The 15,901-nt window shown below is 34.6% G+C and overlaps 1 protein-coding gene across 1 annotated transcript in view; it reads left to right on the top strand.

The window, feature by feature from the left end:
* The window catches only part of NBN (nibrin), a 45,679-nt gene extending 30,777 nt beyond the window's left edge, over nt 1-14,902 (top strand). The window contains 7 exon segments of the mRNA XM_007446315.1: nt 539-974; nt 4,854-4,884; nt 4,887-4,918; nt 6,097-6,252; nt 7,514-7,627; nt 13,527-13,576; nt 14,735-14,902. Of these exon segments, the coding sequence (XP_007446377.1) occupies nt 539-974; nt 4,854-4,884; nt 4,887-4,918; nt 6,097-6,252; nt 7,514-7,627; nt 13,527-13,576; nt 14,735-14,765 (850 nt within the window). The 3' untranslated portion in view covers nt 14,766-14,902.
* The last annotated feature ends 999 nt before the right edge of the window (nt 14,903-15,901 follow it).

Raw genomic sequence — 15,901 nt, 5'->3', positions numbered from 1 at the left:
GTTTTTTGTTTTTTGTTTTTTTTTTGTGATACGCGGGGCTCTCACTGTTGTGGCCTCCCCCGTTGCGGAGCACAGGCTCCGGACGCGCAGGCTCAGCGGCCATGGCTCACTGGCCCAGCCACCCCACGGCACGTGGGATCTTCCCGGACCGGGGCACGAACCCGTGTCCCCTGCATCGGCAGGCAGACTCTCAACCACTACGCTACCAGGGAAGCCCCAGGTCTTTTGTATTGTATATTTTTCTACCTTTTCCTCCACACTGATTCATCAACTGCTGCAACTTCCAGCAAAGAAGATAGACATTTCCCTATTTTTTAAGCCATGGAATTGACCAGTCCTATCAGAACAGTAGAGTGTGTATGAATTATGTACTGTTTTCGGATGTCTGTTTTTTTATTTCTGGTGAGATTGTTAATCAGTAAAACCAAGAATGTTGTTAATTAAATGAAGAAGGGGCTGAATACTGCCAAACTAAAAAAATTACTTAGCTTTGTTCATTTTCTGTTTTTGTTTTCTTCTCTCCTTTTTTGAACCTAAGGGAAAGGGATGAAGAAAATCAAGGAATGTCTTTATCTAAATCAGCAAGAATAGAAATGTCTTGTTCTCTTTTAGAACAAACACAGCCTACTTCATCCTCAGTATGGAACAATAAGGAGCAGCAGAATGAGCCTGTGGAAAGAAACCCAGATAACTCGTATGCAGATATAGATTTAAAATCCACTGTGACAAATTCTGCCAATAAATCTCTCTCTACAGAAAAACTAAGATCCGAAAAAAGGAAAGAAATTGATGATTTAGCCATAGAAGATGAAGTATTGGAACAGTTATTGAAGAACACAAAACCAGAGTCAGAAATTGAAGTGAAAGTTCAAAAACAAGAGGAAGATGTCAATATTAGAAAAAGGCCAAGATTGGATATAGAAACAAATGGCCCTTGTAATGATGAAGCAATACCAGAAAGTAACAAAATCTCTGTAAGTAACATTTTTTAATAAGAAGTATTGCAAATAGGAACTTAGAATGTTAAAAAGTACTTGAGGTATTTGTATTGACAGTATGAGCAGTCATGATGTTTATATGGGGGAAAAAATAAGTATCTTCTACACCTACTATTAAGTATAAGAATTTGTTGGTTGATAGGGTAAATGTTAAAAATACAATGATTCCTTGACTATATATAATAAATGACAACAAATAAAACTTATTCATGATTTTTTTTTAAAGAATCAATTTTATTTATTTATTTATTTTTTTGTTGCACTGTGTGTTTGTTGCTGCACGGGAGCTTTCTCTAGTTGCAGTGAGCAGGGGCTACTCTTCATTGTGGTTGTGGTGCGCGGGGGCTACTCTTCATTGCAGTGTGCGGGCTTCTCACTCCGGTGGCTTCTCTTTTTGCAGAGCACGGGCTCTAGGCGGGTGGACTTCAGTAGTTGTGGTGCGCAGTCTCAGTAGTTGTGGCTCGTAGGCTCTAGAGCGCAGGCTTAGTAGTTGTGGTGCACGGGCTTAGTTGCTCCGTGGCATGTGAGATCTTCCTGGAGCAGGGCTCGAACCCGTGTCCCCTGCATTGGCAGACGGATTCTTAACCACTGCACCACCAGGGAAGTCCCCATGATTGTTTTAATAGATTTCCAGGCTGTACTATTTTATTATATCAGACATTTGGCCATGATGGTAAGTATAGGAGGAACTTTTGTAGAGTAAACAGGCACAGAGAGATGAAGAAAGTTAGTAAAAACAAAGTATCTGCTAAATAAATTTTTAGGATAGAACATGTATAATATCACTCGGGATTTTTAATTTTCATTTTTTAATGTTCTGTCCTCTTTTCATGAAGTTGCTAATTTGTCTTACCCACTTTGGTCTAAGAAAACTCTTTAGATTATTTTCTATTTTATGCATCATTAAGTTGCATACTGTTGGTAGACTGGTTACCTCATTAGGTGAGAGCACAGGTACAATGATTTGATAAGCATTTGTTGAGAACCTAGTGTGTATCAAGCACTATATAAATCTATAACCACTATTGAAAAATCAAAATATATGTCCTGTTTAGCCTATATACTGGCATCTTCATATGAGGTAGAAAATCCTCATTGTTTGTTATTCCTTATGAGTGAATACTTAATGCCATTTTGTGGACCAGCTGCATCAGAATCACCTATTGAGCTTTTTAAAAATAGGGATTCCCAGACCAGAGCCCCAGAGATCCTGATTCAGCACATCCAGTTTTCTTCCCAGAATAAGTTCCCTCACTGTATTAGTTAAGAATTCCTTTTGCTGTCTTTAAAAAATTCTAAAATCAGTGGCTTAAATAAGATAAGGCCAAGATTTACATGCTGTATAATGATATCAGGGAATATAATTATTTTATTTTGCTCTACGATTCTGCAGCATAATTTCCTTTGTCCTTATTTTACTATTTTAGAATTCATGACATTCTGAATAAAAATATGGTACAACATAAATATGTTGTAGCAGACGTTTGGAGAGTGAATAGCAACTCAATTGTGACACACTTCTGGATATACTAAAGTTAAATCACTGTATTTTAGCACTGTACTTTTTTAGTAAGAACCTTGTTAACAAAAGTAATTTTGCTTTCAATGTAAGATAATTTTTTTAAACTTTTTATTTTGAAATAATTGCTGATTCACATGCAGTTGTAAGAAATTATATAGAAAGATTCCATATACCTTTCACTGTTTCCCCTAATAGTAACATCTTGCAGAACCTAAGTATAATATCAAAACCAGGAAATTGATATTGATATAATTCATCAACCTTACCCAGTGTGAAATTATTTTTAATTCTTTCATTTTTACTGTTTTAAGAATTTGTTGTCTGAAGGTCCTTGTGGATACTCGTGAATTGAAAGAATTACACTTAATTTTTCTAGCTACAGAAGTGATTATCAGAAAAAATATTTCTTAATCCTTTCATTTAAAAAACTTTTTGCACTTTTAAGAAGGCAAAAATGTCATACTTCTCTCTGGCATTGGATTCCTTAGCTGTATGTCAGAAGGGCATTTTCTAAAATACATTGATGATAGAACTACCATTTTTCTATTTTGGGATTAAATATGGATTCTAGCATGTCTGTAAGATTTACTATAAGCTGAAATAGAAAGCTATTGGCTAGATAACCCTGCTAGGCATTTATCCTTGTGTAAATGACAACTGTGTCGTGGTCTTGGCCTTACTTTCAATTTCCCAGTCTCCATAAAATGCAAACATGTCTCCATATCCTTGTTAACATTCCTCCTCTTAACAGCACCCCCTGTCTACAGAATATCTCTTCTTCACCTCTTTCCACCCTTCTATTCTAAATTAAGGTTTCCTCTTCTCTTACCATATAGCATCTTTGAAAGCCTCACAATTATACCTACCACTTACTGGATGCCATCATGCTATTTATAGCAGCCTGCAGTGAAGTAGTACTATACACATTGAACAGATGTGGAAACTGCAGTGGGAGTTAAGTAACTTGCCAAAGTGACTTAGCTAGGTTTTGACAACTGAGACAAAAATGCAAGGTCCACCCTGTTCTTTTGGCTGTTTCTTTTGTCAGGTTTCTCAGAATGTCATTCATTCACTTATTTATTCTAGGCATTGGGCATGCTAACATGAAAGGCAGTCTGAGAGAATAAGTTTGATAGGCCTTTAGGAGGTAGAATCTCTAAGACTTGGCGATTGACTCAATATGATATGAGGAGAGGTTTGATAGGCCTTTAGGAGGTAGAATCTCTAAGACTTGGCGATTGACTCAATATGATAAATGAGGAGAGAGCAAAGAGTGTAGAAGTCCCAAGCTTGCAGTCGAAGGGTCTGGGTAGGCTGTAGTATGATTCTCAGAGATAGGAAATAAAAACTTGCTCAAGAGGTTAAGCAATTTTGAGTAGGACAGGATGGGGAAAATGTATGGGGGAGTAAAATGTTCTGATTGTAGTAACAACTTCCAGTGGGTAACGTATGTGAAAATACTCAGTAAAAGGGTACATGGTAGGCTTGGAATCGAAATTGTTAATCTTACAGCTGACAAATAGCATTAATTTTCTTTAGTCTCTAAGCAAGCACAGAGTACATCTTGCTTTTTCTTTCCAACTTCCTACTTATTAAAATTTTTCTGAATTTTTATTACTGAATCATTGAAAATTTGATGTAAAATGATATGCCCCCCTATTGTATCCAAAGGAATTGTAGTTTTTATTGGTAGTATTAGAAAGCTATCTGTGTAATATACTTTTGTCTAGTACGTGGTCTGGATATATGAATATGAAGGATAGTATGATTTTATACAAGGCAGTCTCCATAAATATCTTGAACAATTAAAATAACTCTTTCATCTTGGATTAAGGATGACTTAACATTCAATTCTAAATAAATTTAGATAGACTTCTTTAAAAATTTGTTTTTATTTTTGACTGTAAAAGTAATACATGATCATGTAGAAATATGAAAAATAAAGAAAAACATTACAGTTTGTTGAAAATCCTGCCATCTGCAGATAACCATAGTCAATATTTTGTTATTTTCTTTTTTAAATCTTATTTTTCAAATTCGACTCAAATGTTAATGCAATTTTATAGCCATTTTAAATTCATTTGTATTATGATCATTTCTCATATTACATTCTTTAGGTGTATAACTTGTATGAACTTAAACTGCTTCTTGTTCTTTACTCTTATAACTCATACGACAGTCTTTTTATATGTATATTTCTATTCTCATGTCATAGTTTCTCTAGGAAAGATGCTTGAAAGTGAAATAACTGGGTCAAGAGCATGAGTATCTCTGAGGTTTTCAGAAAGGTACCATCTTATAACTCTTATGAGCAATATTTTTTATTTCTTCAGCAAGAAAATGAAATTGCGAAGAAGTGTGAGCTCAAGAATCACTCTGGTCAACTAAAGAACTATCTGTGAGGGATTTGTATTTTATTTTTATAAAGATTTGACTTGTATGGACCATCATTGCATCAATTTCTGTCAGTCTATATTCTTAGGATTGATTCTCTTTCTATAATTTTGATCTATTTCATAATTATGCCTCCTCTGGAAGTGGATAGATCGTATTATAGCCATGGTATAGCAAAGAGAGTATGGACAAAGCCTGAGTGTAATTCCCTGCCCTCTACTCCATAGATAGTGACCTTGAAAACGTCAGTTTCACATTTATGAACCTCAAGTCTTTTGTTTATAAAATCAGGTTAACACTTTTACAACAGGGTTGTTGTTTATATCCAAAAGAGTAATGAAATATTTGGAAACTCTAAAACAAAATACAAAAGTATTAGGCCATTGTTATTTTGAGTTCCTGATTACATTGTCACTGTGGCATGAACCTTTTCTTTTGACTTTTCCCTTTTTTCTTCTCTCCCTGTTTTTATCTTAGTCCTGTTAGCAGCTTCCAAATGGATATATAGTAAAGCAGTTTTAAAAACTAAGATAGCCTTAAGCATTTGTAAGAATTGTGGATATGTAACTAACTAGTTAGTTAATAGTAAGTGACATAAAGAATCTCTTCCAGCAACAGGAAGGAATCTTTAGGCTGATTTAATAATTATTAATCTGGAATAAAAAAGTGGCTTTCAGTTAATGAGGTAGTGTGCCCAGAATTAATGATTGATTTTTTTTTGAGGTGTCCAAAATAATAAAAAATATAAATTATTGAAAATCCAAGAAACCTTAAACATAGTATAGAGAACTTCTAGAATGGATTGTATAATAATCACGGTGTATGGTTTTAATGAAAAGAAGCAAACTATTTCTTGCCAAGAAAATGTATACAAGAAGATAAATTGTTTATTGGGATGATTTTTATTAGAATATGCTACTAAATTTCAAACACTATGTTTTTTTAGCCTTCTCTCATAGATAATGTGTTATAAATGTTTCTAAAGTTGTAGAGTGAGTAATTTTCTGGTTTTGAAATAGATAATGATTTGATTTCAAGTACAAAGCAGGTGCCAGAAATAAACCTTTTTTTTTTCTTTTTACTGTTTTTGTGGGTATTTGAACTTTTTTCTGTAAACTCCTAAATGAAAAGTAATTTTCCTTTTCCTTCTAATTTCTTCTCTCCATCTTAACACCATTTAAGAATAATGATGAACTTCAGGATGATGGTGAGACGCTTCCAAAGACGGTGTTACTGACTGAATTTAGGTCACTGGTGGTTCGTAACTCTACTTCCAGAAATGCATCCAGTGTAAATAATGATTATGGTGAACTAAAGAATTTCAAGAAATTCAAAAAGGTATGTATTCCTTTAACTAAAATATCACAAGAAGCCAGTGTTTGAAATGTTTTTAGAAATATGCTAACTAGTAATAAAAGCAGTTTATGTTGAAAAGTGTTGCTATTTCTTCTTAAAACAGTTAAAAACTACTAAGGACGTAAACTGACACTTAAATGAATATATAAAACAAACTTTATTAAGGTTGAATTCTTTAAAGGATGCTGTTTACCTGGTTTTTTCTACCTTAAGCAGCAGGCTTTTGGCTGTATCGACAGTGTCCTCCTAGTTCTTTTTTTTTTTTTATGTCTTTTGGCCGCACAGCATGGCTTGTGGGATCTTAGTTCCCCAGCCTGGAATCAGACCTGTGTCCTTGGCGGTGAACGTGTGGGGTGCTAACCACAGAACCGCCAGGGAATTCCCAGGTCCTCCTATTTTCTAATAATGATCTATGACTACCTGAAGAGGTTCTTTAACTTAGGACTTTGTGACAATGACAGATTTGTTCAAAATAACTGAGCACATTTAATAATGAAAACTAGGCATTTTATTATTACGTGTATATATTAAACAAAATATAAATATGTATACTGAATATCAGATCTGAGTTCCTCCTCCTTTAGGAACTGACAAGATATTTAAGAGAATTTTTTTTCCCTTTTTTTGTGAATTTTATTTATTTTTTATACAGCAGGTTCTTATTAGTTATCCATTTTATACATATTAGTGTATATATGTCAATCAGAATCTCCCAATTCATCCCACCACTACCACCACCCCCCGCCACTTTCCCTGCTTGGTGACCATACATTTGTTCTCTACATCTGTGTCTCTGTTTCTGCCCTGCAAACTGGTTCATCTGTACCATTTTTCTAGGTTCCACATATATGCATTAATATACGATATTTGTTGTTCTAAGAGAATATTTCTGATCCAGTCTGTATTAATGCACGCTTACTTCATGTTCAATATCGTGTTGCAAAATCTCATTGTTAAATCAAAATTCAAAAAGCATACTAATTTTTTAAATTAAGTTACCAAACAAAAATCAATAATACTCAATAAAAAGAAGCTTAACTGGATTGCCTCTAGTGAATTTGACTTTTTCTGTATATACTCAAATCAATGAAACAGCTCTATTTCCTCTCACACTCATTTTCATTTATAATATATAAACATCTTTAGTACTTATATGTGATTTACAGTCTTTGTTTTTTTAAACTTTTTTTAAAAAAAGATTGTCAATTTTTTAGTGCATTTACCAAGATTTACTATTTAACAGGTCAAATTTCCTGGTGCAGGAAAACTTCCACACATCATTGGAGGATCAGATCTAATAGCTCATCATACCCGAAAGAATACAGAATTAGAGGAGTGGTTGAGGCAGGAAATGGAGGTTAGTAGGAAGTAAGACCCAGTAACTTGTTTGATTTGTATTTTGATCCCTTGTGATTTCCTTAGAGCAAATTCTTCTTAAAACCAAACTTAAGATGAGTGACCTAAGGTTATTCTTTAAGAAAAATTCCTGAGTTACAGAGCATTAAGATTAATTTGTACCTTTCCATAACACTTCATTAAGGGATTTCTAGATTTATTGATCATATCCTATCTAATATGCCACCTAAGCCTCAGGAAACCAAACCTCAGTTATAATGCTCTTTTGGGAAAATATGAACTGCTTTACAGCTCTCCATGTTAGAATGTGGTTTCCAAAAACTCACTGTTTTACAGCTATTGGCTACAAGTAAATATTTATAAACTACTATAACGAGAACTCACAGGGAAGAATACAAAAATATGCTTCTTTTACTTTCTCCTTGGGTGTTTTGAGTACTAGTGTATGTTATATAACAAGACTGTCCACGTGATACATAAGACTGTCCACGTGATCCCCTTTTTTTTAAACTGGTGAATTTGATAAAAATTCATTAAAATTGGGAGCTTTTTAATATAGAAGTACTACGTGGAAGTTAAGAATTCAGAAACACATGGCCATTGAATTGAGAGATAATCAGAGTCCATATTCAAAGGTAGAAAGTCTTCTTCTTAGTCTTTGTATTGCGTGATTATCCAGTGCTACTGAAACCCAAAGGTGGGCTCCATTGGTCATCTCAGTGGCCTGTTTGAGGTAGGGCTGTTTGGTAATTAGGGGGTAGGGACAATATCTCTTTCTTGCACTCTGATGTGACATAAGTTAAATCCCACTCTCTTCTCAATGTATCTTAGCTCCTTTCTGTATATTTCACTGCTTTGTTTCTTTGGATTGTACTTTGGTAATTTCTTTAGATTGCCTTCCAGTTTAGTACTTCTCTCTTCAGCTCTGTCTGGTTGGTATTTCATTCATCCATTGAGTTTTCATTCAACCTATTGGATTTTTTCATTTCTGGAAATCTTTTCCCTGCTAAATCTTGTTCCCTGCTGACATTTTAAAGTTCCTCTCTTGTATTCTTTTCCTAATGATACCAATACCTAAAGTGTTGATCTGTTTAATGTAGTTCTCTCTTATGTTGCCTTGTTTCTAAGTATGCATTTTGTGATCTTTGAATGTGAACTGCTCATTTTCCTTGGAACTTGATCTATGGGAATTCCTTAAGTCTTAATTTGAGGTTTATTTCCTCCAGAAAAGATATGTTTGTGTCTGCCAATCTTGTTCTACCAATATGAGACTACTTTAATCTCTGCTTGTGATGTTTTTGGATCATTCAGGTAGTTAATGTATTTGGACCAGAAGCTTGGGTGAAGGCTACCTTGTCATTATAAACTTAGTGAGATTTTTTATTTCTTTCTTTCACCCTGTGTCAGGGTCAAGATAGGCAAGTTTCTTTGCTGTCTTCTTTTGTGTTGTAGAGTTTGTTCCTCTTTCGCCCTTTAGTGCTGGAGTCTTTTATTCTGTTTATCTTGGATTTTCTTTAATAATGCTCATTTCCTGTACAGACATCAAAGGAGAGCCTGGGTTTTTTCGTGCTTTATAGATCCCCCCCAGGGCAGGGCAAAAGCTTGCTTTGGTACTTGGTAACATCTCAGGATTTATATTTTGCTTTATTATGGGTTTAATGTAGTATTCAGAAATTTGTTTTTAAACATGCTTTTTTAAATCAAAAAATTGTTAGGTCACTCAAAAATAGGGTTGTCAGGATTTTTAATGTCAGAAAATGGAAGAATGGAGGTACCATCCTTCACTTCATTCTTTTTTGAAAGGATAACTAACTGGCTTTGCCATTTTGTGCATTCCAAATAATTATGATGGTACACAAAAGAATGAAGAAGTGAAAATCCTAAGTACCCATTTAGACATTAAATACATAATGTTCCAGACATCTCTTTATTGAGGAGGAGTGGAGGCAGGGAGGGATAATGTAGGAAGGGAAGGAGAGAGATGGATAGAAGGAAGTAAAACTGAAAGCATTGCTGAATTCGTATAAATGTTTCTTCCTTCCAGATATTTCCTGAGATCCCTAAATAAGAAAAACACTATCAGGTTAGAATCAGTATTTGTTTCAAACTACATATTTTGATTTTAGATACTGTTTGTTGGCTCCTGCTGTGAAGAGTGAGGAAATTATTTGTGCTTTCTCTGCTTCCCTGCCCGCACCTCATGCCAGTGCCCCTTTTCCCCCTTTTTAGGTGACTTGCATGCCTACAGTATTCCTTCTTAGGCTTGAAAGTCAGTAACAGTCAGAATATATCTCAGTGTTGATCATCCTCCCTTCATTTTTCCCAGAGTAAAGTATGCTATTTTGATTTGTAGGTGCAGTTCTTTTTTTATTTCAAGGAACTTTTCTATTACATCTTTAAAAACATTTTTATATTTGCTGGGTTCTCTACATTTAAGACATAACTCTCCTTTTATTAAATCACCTTTGCCCTTCACATCCATTTCTTCTACGTTCATTGTGGTTTTCTTTAGTTCTTTCACTATATCAGAAATTCAAATTTCAGTTGTGTCTCTTCTGTTCCTCACCAGCTATGTTATGTGACCTTGAGGAAATTACTTCTTTATCCTTCTGTTTCCTCCTGTGCAGAATGGGAACAATAATAGTACCTCCATTTCACAGGCTTTTTGTGAGAATAACATACGATACTACTTAATAAAGCATTTATAACAGTGGAAACAGTGTTAGCTATTTCTCATTATTTAATTCTGAAATGGTGTTATTAGAATTCTCAGTTTGTTTACTTAGCATTCATTCCCATTTCATTTCATTGTTTTTTCTATATTTAACTTTCTTGTTCTTATTTTATTGCTTTCTTGTTCTTATTAATTTTATTTATTTTTTATTTATGGGTTATTATTTCTTTCAGACTAGGTTCTTTAACTGTCTTTTGCAGCTTCTATTCCAGTCTCTCTCTCTTTTTTTTCCATCTGGATGTGGAGTGGCTTTCCTGTTTTCTTTCATCTTGCAGCTATTTAAAGTAAAATACCCTGTCCAGATATTGTTTGCTGTGTGAAACATTATATGACATCTTATTGCAGGGATTACATTCTGAAACCAGTTTGTGAGGCAAAAATTGAATGTTGTTGAAATCACTCCTACCCATCTTAGCTTGTTCATAAAAAACAGAATTATCCGGATGCCTCTATACTGTTGGTATGGCAGCATGTTCAGTCAAAGGCACATTGCATGTCCCATCTAGTTTCTATTGCCTGAAAACACTGAATTGAGGAAAGGCGAGGGTCATGTAAAGCTGTGTGCAGCTCTTTCTTGGAACTGGAATTAAATATGTACCAGGGAGTATATCTTATCCCAGAAGAGAATAACTTACATTTTAGGTTATTTGCCTAATTTGTCAGGGATGCCTGGAGCCTATGCCTTTGATCAGTGTCAGTCCCACTTACCTCTCCATGCCATTAGTCCCCTCCCAGCAGCCCACCAGCAGTCGTTTTCTCTTTCCTGCTCAGGCTACTTGTTTCCAAATTTGTATTAATTCTCAAGTTTCGACAGTTGCATAGCACTTTTTAATGAGTTGGGGGAGGGTTAGGAATCAGTTGCATTGATCTTTTGGTTCTTTGCACACAGCCACCTTTTTGAAGTCTGTGGCGTGGGGTTATGCGCTTCTTCATTAATTATAGCTGTCGAGTTTTATTTGTTCTTGGATGGGGAGGAGTTGACAGAATGATGGTGCAGCTGCTGACTTTTTCCTATCTTTCATTTATTTCATTAGCATTAGTAGAGAGGCTGTGTCCTAGATTTATTCTACCAAATCTCTCCTTTTTTTGCTAGAACAATTTTAGGTGCTCTAGGTAGGATTTGCTCTCTAAGATAATAGAGTTGACTTTGTTCTTCTACATGGCTGCAGCTTCTATGTATAAATGTGCTACTGTCTTGATGTTTCCCTAGGCTTGCTCTAGCTACTCTTCTGTACTCCCTGCCTTTGTTCTTTTTTAGCCCTCCTTTTTCTTCTTTTGCTGCAGACCAGTCTTAGTTTTCATAATCACTTAGTTCCCAAACTTTCTTTGAATATAGGATATTTTTATTCTGTGCATTAAACGTAATAACTCTTTGACCTCTACCCAACCTGATTTGACTTTTGAAAGACTGTGATTTGTAGTTCTCCCAAGCCACTGAAAAATGCCAGTAATAGGAGGATTTCTGGTTTTTAATACTTTTTTACTTAATGATTTTACTAAGATATATAAGATAAAGCTGATTTTTCTATATTATTTAAACTTTAAAATTAGCATCCCTTACTAGGAAGCCTCTAAGAATATTTAGGAGAATGATACCAGCAGCTTTTTTGACAACTGCTTTATGAATATCATGTGCCTTCCCATTTGTGTTCTGCTATACTTATTAAAAAATGTAAGAGATGTAATTTCAGTTTGACATTTCACTGTATGAATAGAAAATCATTCTATAAGTTTGAATCCCTGCAAGTCTTCTTCTAGGCCCTTTCCAAAGACTCAGAAGCAGTGTAACAGCCTGGTTAATAGCTGGTGCTTTTATTCAAGGAGACCTGGTCAATCCCAGTTCTTCCATATGACATTTTTTTGATTTTCTACAACGTACTTAACCTAAGTCTCTGTTTCCTTATTGGTTAAAATTGGAACAATTGTGTAAAAGTAGTAATGAGATTATGTGAAGATTAAATGAGTTCTTTTTAGAAACAGTTTTAAGATAGTATCTGGAAATACACAAATGTAAATTACTTACAGTAAACAAACAGTATCTGCATTCAGAGAACTTACAGTTTTTTAGTGGAGATGTGATATAAATAATTATAACAAGATAGAAATTGATGAACATCTAGGAGTCACATAGGTGAAGTTCTGTGGGAGTTCTTCATAGCAGACTTACTTGTAAATGAAGAGGATTAGAAAGCCATTGTTAAAGAGGTGAAGAACATGTTCCTTGATGCATAGTAGACACTAAACAATTATTGAGTGAATGCACCTTGAAAGATGGTCAGATGTGGAAAGAGGAGGATACTGTATCACATTTTTTGTCATGAACAAAAGCAGAGAGGGTCCCAGTATATTTGTTCGGAGGTGAGCCTGGTTTTTTGTTTGTTTGTTTTGTCTTTTTGTGTGATTCAGTTTAACTGGCATACAGGGTTCATGAAGAGGAGAGTAAGAAGTGATTGAGGAAGTAGGGTGGAGCCAGGTTATGAAGAGCCTTTCCCATTTAAGGGTCAGACTCAAGAGTTTGTGTTTTCTTTGGTAGGTGGGAGAAGTCATTGAAGGGTTTTGAATGGCACATGATAGGATCATGGCACATGATAGGATCATATATACTGAAGTCCATCATACTGGACTTTAGGAAGATGCACCCAGCACAGGGTATTTCCAGTCCTAACTGTCAAAGGTGCTTTAGGAGTTTGGTGAGTTTGTGTTTTAAATTATTTTGTGGGTGAGGTGATTCAGCAGCAACTTCTGAGTCCTGATTTGGGGCTGTGAGGAAGAGAGCCACTTTACCTGCAGAGCTGCTCTGGTTGAAGGTGGGGTAAATATTGCCCTCTCAGCCCCTCCATCAGTGGTATGATCTCAAAACACTGAAATTTCATTTAGTAAAAGGGTTCTCCTGGAAAAAAATGTTTAAAAACTCAACAAGCTAGCAAAGTATGTGTTGGTTGCCTTTGAGAGGAGATTGGCTGGAGAAAGTTGTTCAATTAGAGGACTTTTGCAGTAATCTTGGCATGAAGTGAATACGGAACAGACCTGTTGAATGGGCAAGAAGTCATAGAGGCAAAAACTTACAGACCTGGTGACCTCTGGGATGTGATCACCCAGCATGGCAATTTCATTAACTATATTTTCATCACTTAGCAAGTTTTTGAAACTATGTTAATTTTGACAGGTGCAAAATCAACATGCAAAAGAAGAATCTCTTGCCGATGAACTCTTTAGGTAAAGTTTAATTTCAGCTTTCTCCTGAATCTTTGTATATAAAATTCAGTTCTATTGATAGAGTTTAAATATTTGTTTCTTCTATCCTTAGAAATAGACACTTCAGTACCTTCACCGAAAGAATATTTTGTCTTGTTTTTAATATAGGTATTTCTTTTTACTACTTGAGCACCTCTTAATTAGGTTTACTGGATATAGCTTCTACGTTTGAGCTTATTTCACTTATACTGTATCACAAGATATTTAAAATTTATTTGGGGCATTTAGGCAAAAGAAGGGTTCTGAGCTGGGTGAATTTGGCTGATAAATTTGTGAGATTTTCAGCTCTGAGTAGAATTATGAATGAATGGGGTTTTGAAATAAGACAAGTAAAATACCAGACCATTTGTTAGTTTTATTTGGCACATACGTAAAAATAAGAAGCTGGATTAGAGTTTCAAATCAGGTTTTTGTGGGAGGGTTAGAGGAGTTATAATGGATGATTATAATTTAATTCTGATTTAACATTTTCAGCATTCCTGAAGACCCAACAAACATTATAATAATTAGCTCACAAATATTCATAAACAATATTGTAGGTAGATACTGGCTAGGGGAGAATAACATTTTCCCAAGAAATACTGTATTTTTGAGTCTGTTTTGTAACCAGTTTGATTCTTTAATTTCATTATTGACAGTGTGAATCATTGATGAAAATGTTGACAAATGGTGCTGATTTTTCATAAGTACAAGTCAGATGGGAATAGTTGCCCAACTACATTGTTTATTATAGGAGAAGACTTTATAACATAATTATATTTTAGGTTCATTATGCTCTTGGTGAAAATGATATAATTTAATTTGAGAGTGGAGAGGTCCTATACTTCCTGGAGGAAGTATAAAAACATGTATTAATTTTTAAACTGTTGTTTTCATTAATTATTTTAGTGATTTTACAGGAATTTTTGATGATGTTTTACCAAATATTCATCAAAGCAGCATCAAAGGGATAAATGACAGTAAAAATGTCAGTGCTTAATATCTGATCCCAAGGATAAAATTAGCATTCTCATTTCTCTTTGCAGAAGTATGTCTATGCTTTGAAAGCCCTTTAACTTCAAAAGTGAAAGGAATGCTGTCATTTATCTAGATATCATTTAACTGTTTCTTTCTTTGCAGATACAATCCTAATGTAAAAAGGAGAAGATAACAGGGTTTTATGAAGAAGCCATGGAAAAACATTTCCTATCAAGTATTTACATCGAGTTTCATCTGGGATACATGCATATAGTGTATAGAAGATTTAAGTTTATGGCCTAAATTTGTTAAATAAAATGAACAAAACTCCATTTCTTTTGTGTGACAATTATTATTGTTTATTCTGTTTTCAGTCTTTGTTATCTAATCTTTTATAATAATGTTTTTTTCATTTTTAAACGTTACTTTAACTTATTGAATAGTTACTGTGGTCACAGTTCAAAATTCTAAAAGTATAAAAAGGGTAAAAGATTAAAAGGTCTCCCTTCTACCACTGTCCTAGCTATTCGTTTCCCCTCCTCTGAAAAAATCCATGACACTCATTTCTTACGAGTCTTTACAGAGATTTTTAATATCTATTCAAATTTCTCTGCATATCATTTTTCAGTAATTGCCTATAAAAATGATAGCATAATATATACAGTGTTCTGTACCTTATTCTTCTTCACTGACTAGATTGGAAGGTTATAGTCATATCAAAACATAATTTTTTTCTTTTCCATTATGCCATAGTCTTTCCCTGAGCTGAAGTAACCCAAGTGAAATGGATTTCAGTGTTGAAGATGTCACCCACATATTATTCTAGTACTGGAAATGATAGTGGAATACTTCATCAAGCTTCTGTATAGATCTCACTAGAATGAGATAAGACCTATTTGGTGGTCTTACTGAGCTGGGTGTTTTGAGCCTTTTAGAATCCTAGTTTTTGTATCTATAAAGTAAAAATGGTAAGATCGTCTTCTTTCTACCTTAAAGGGAGATGGTAAGAAAAAAATTTTGTCATATAGACAGCTTTGGCTGTACATTATAATTAGGGTAAAGTCTTTTTATCTGCTCTAAGGACTGATGCATTTTGTCTTGGGAGGTAGAACATGCTTTTTATACTGACTGAAAACTTCCTAGTTTCACGTAGGTTCTGCCACCCCTTTTTAGGTTGTGAGAGATAACCTAGTGTGAAAAGTCATATCATAAATTAATTTGTAGTGTTGCTAAGCCTTCATGGAAGATTTAGTGTTCCTTCATATTCAGTCAAGGGAAGTCACCATATTTAAGTATCTGGCTAATATACTTTGCACCCTTGACCAGCCT

The sequence above is a fragment of the Lipotes vexillifer genome, unplaced genomic scaffold (assembly GCF_000442215.2).
Source record: "Lipotes vexillifer unplaced genomic scaffold, Lipotes_vexillifer_v1.1 scaffold603, whole genome shotgun sequence".
NCBI lineage: Eukaryota > Metazoa > Chordata > Mammalia > Artiodactyla > Lipotidae > Lipotes > Lipotes vexillifer.
The sequence above is the reverse complement of the archived record's forward strand: the minus strand, read 5'-3'. Positions and strand labels throughout refer to the sequence as shown.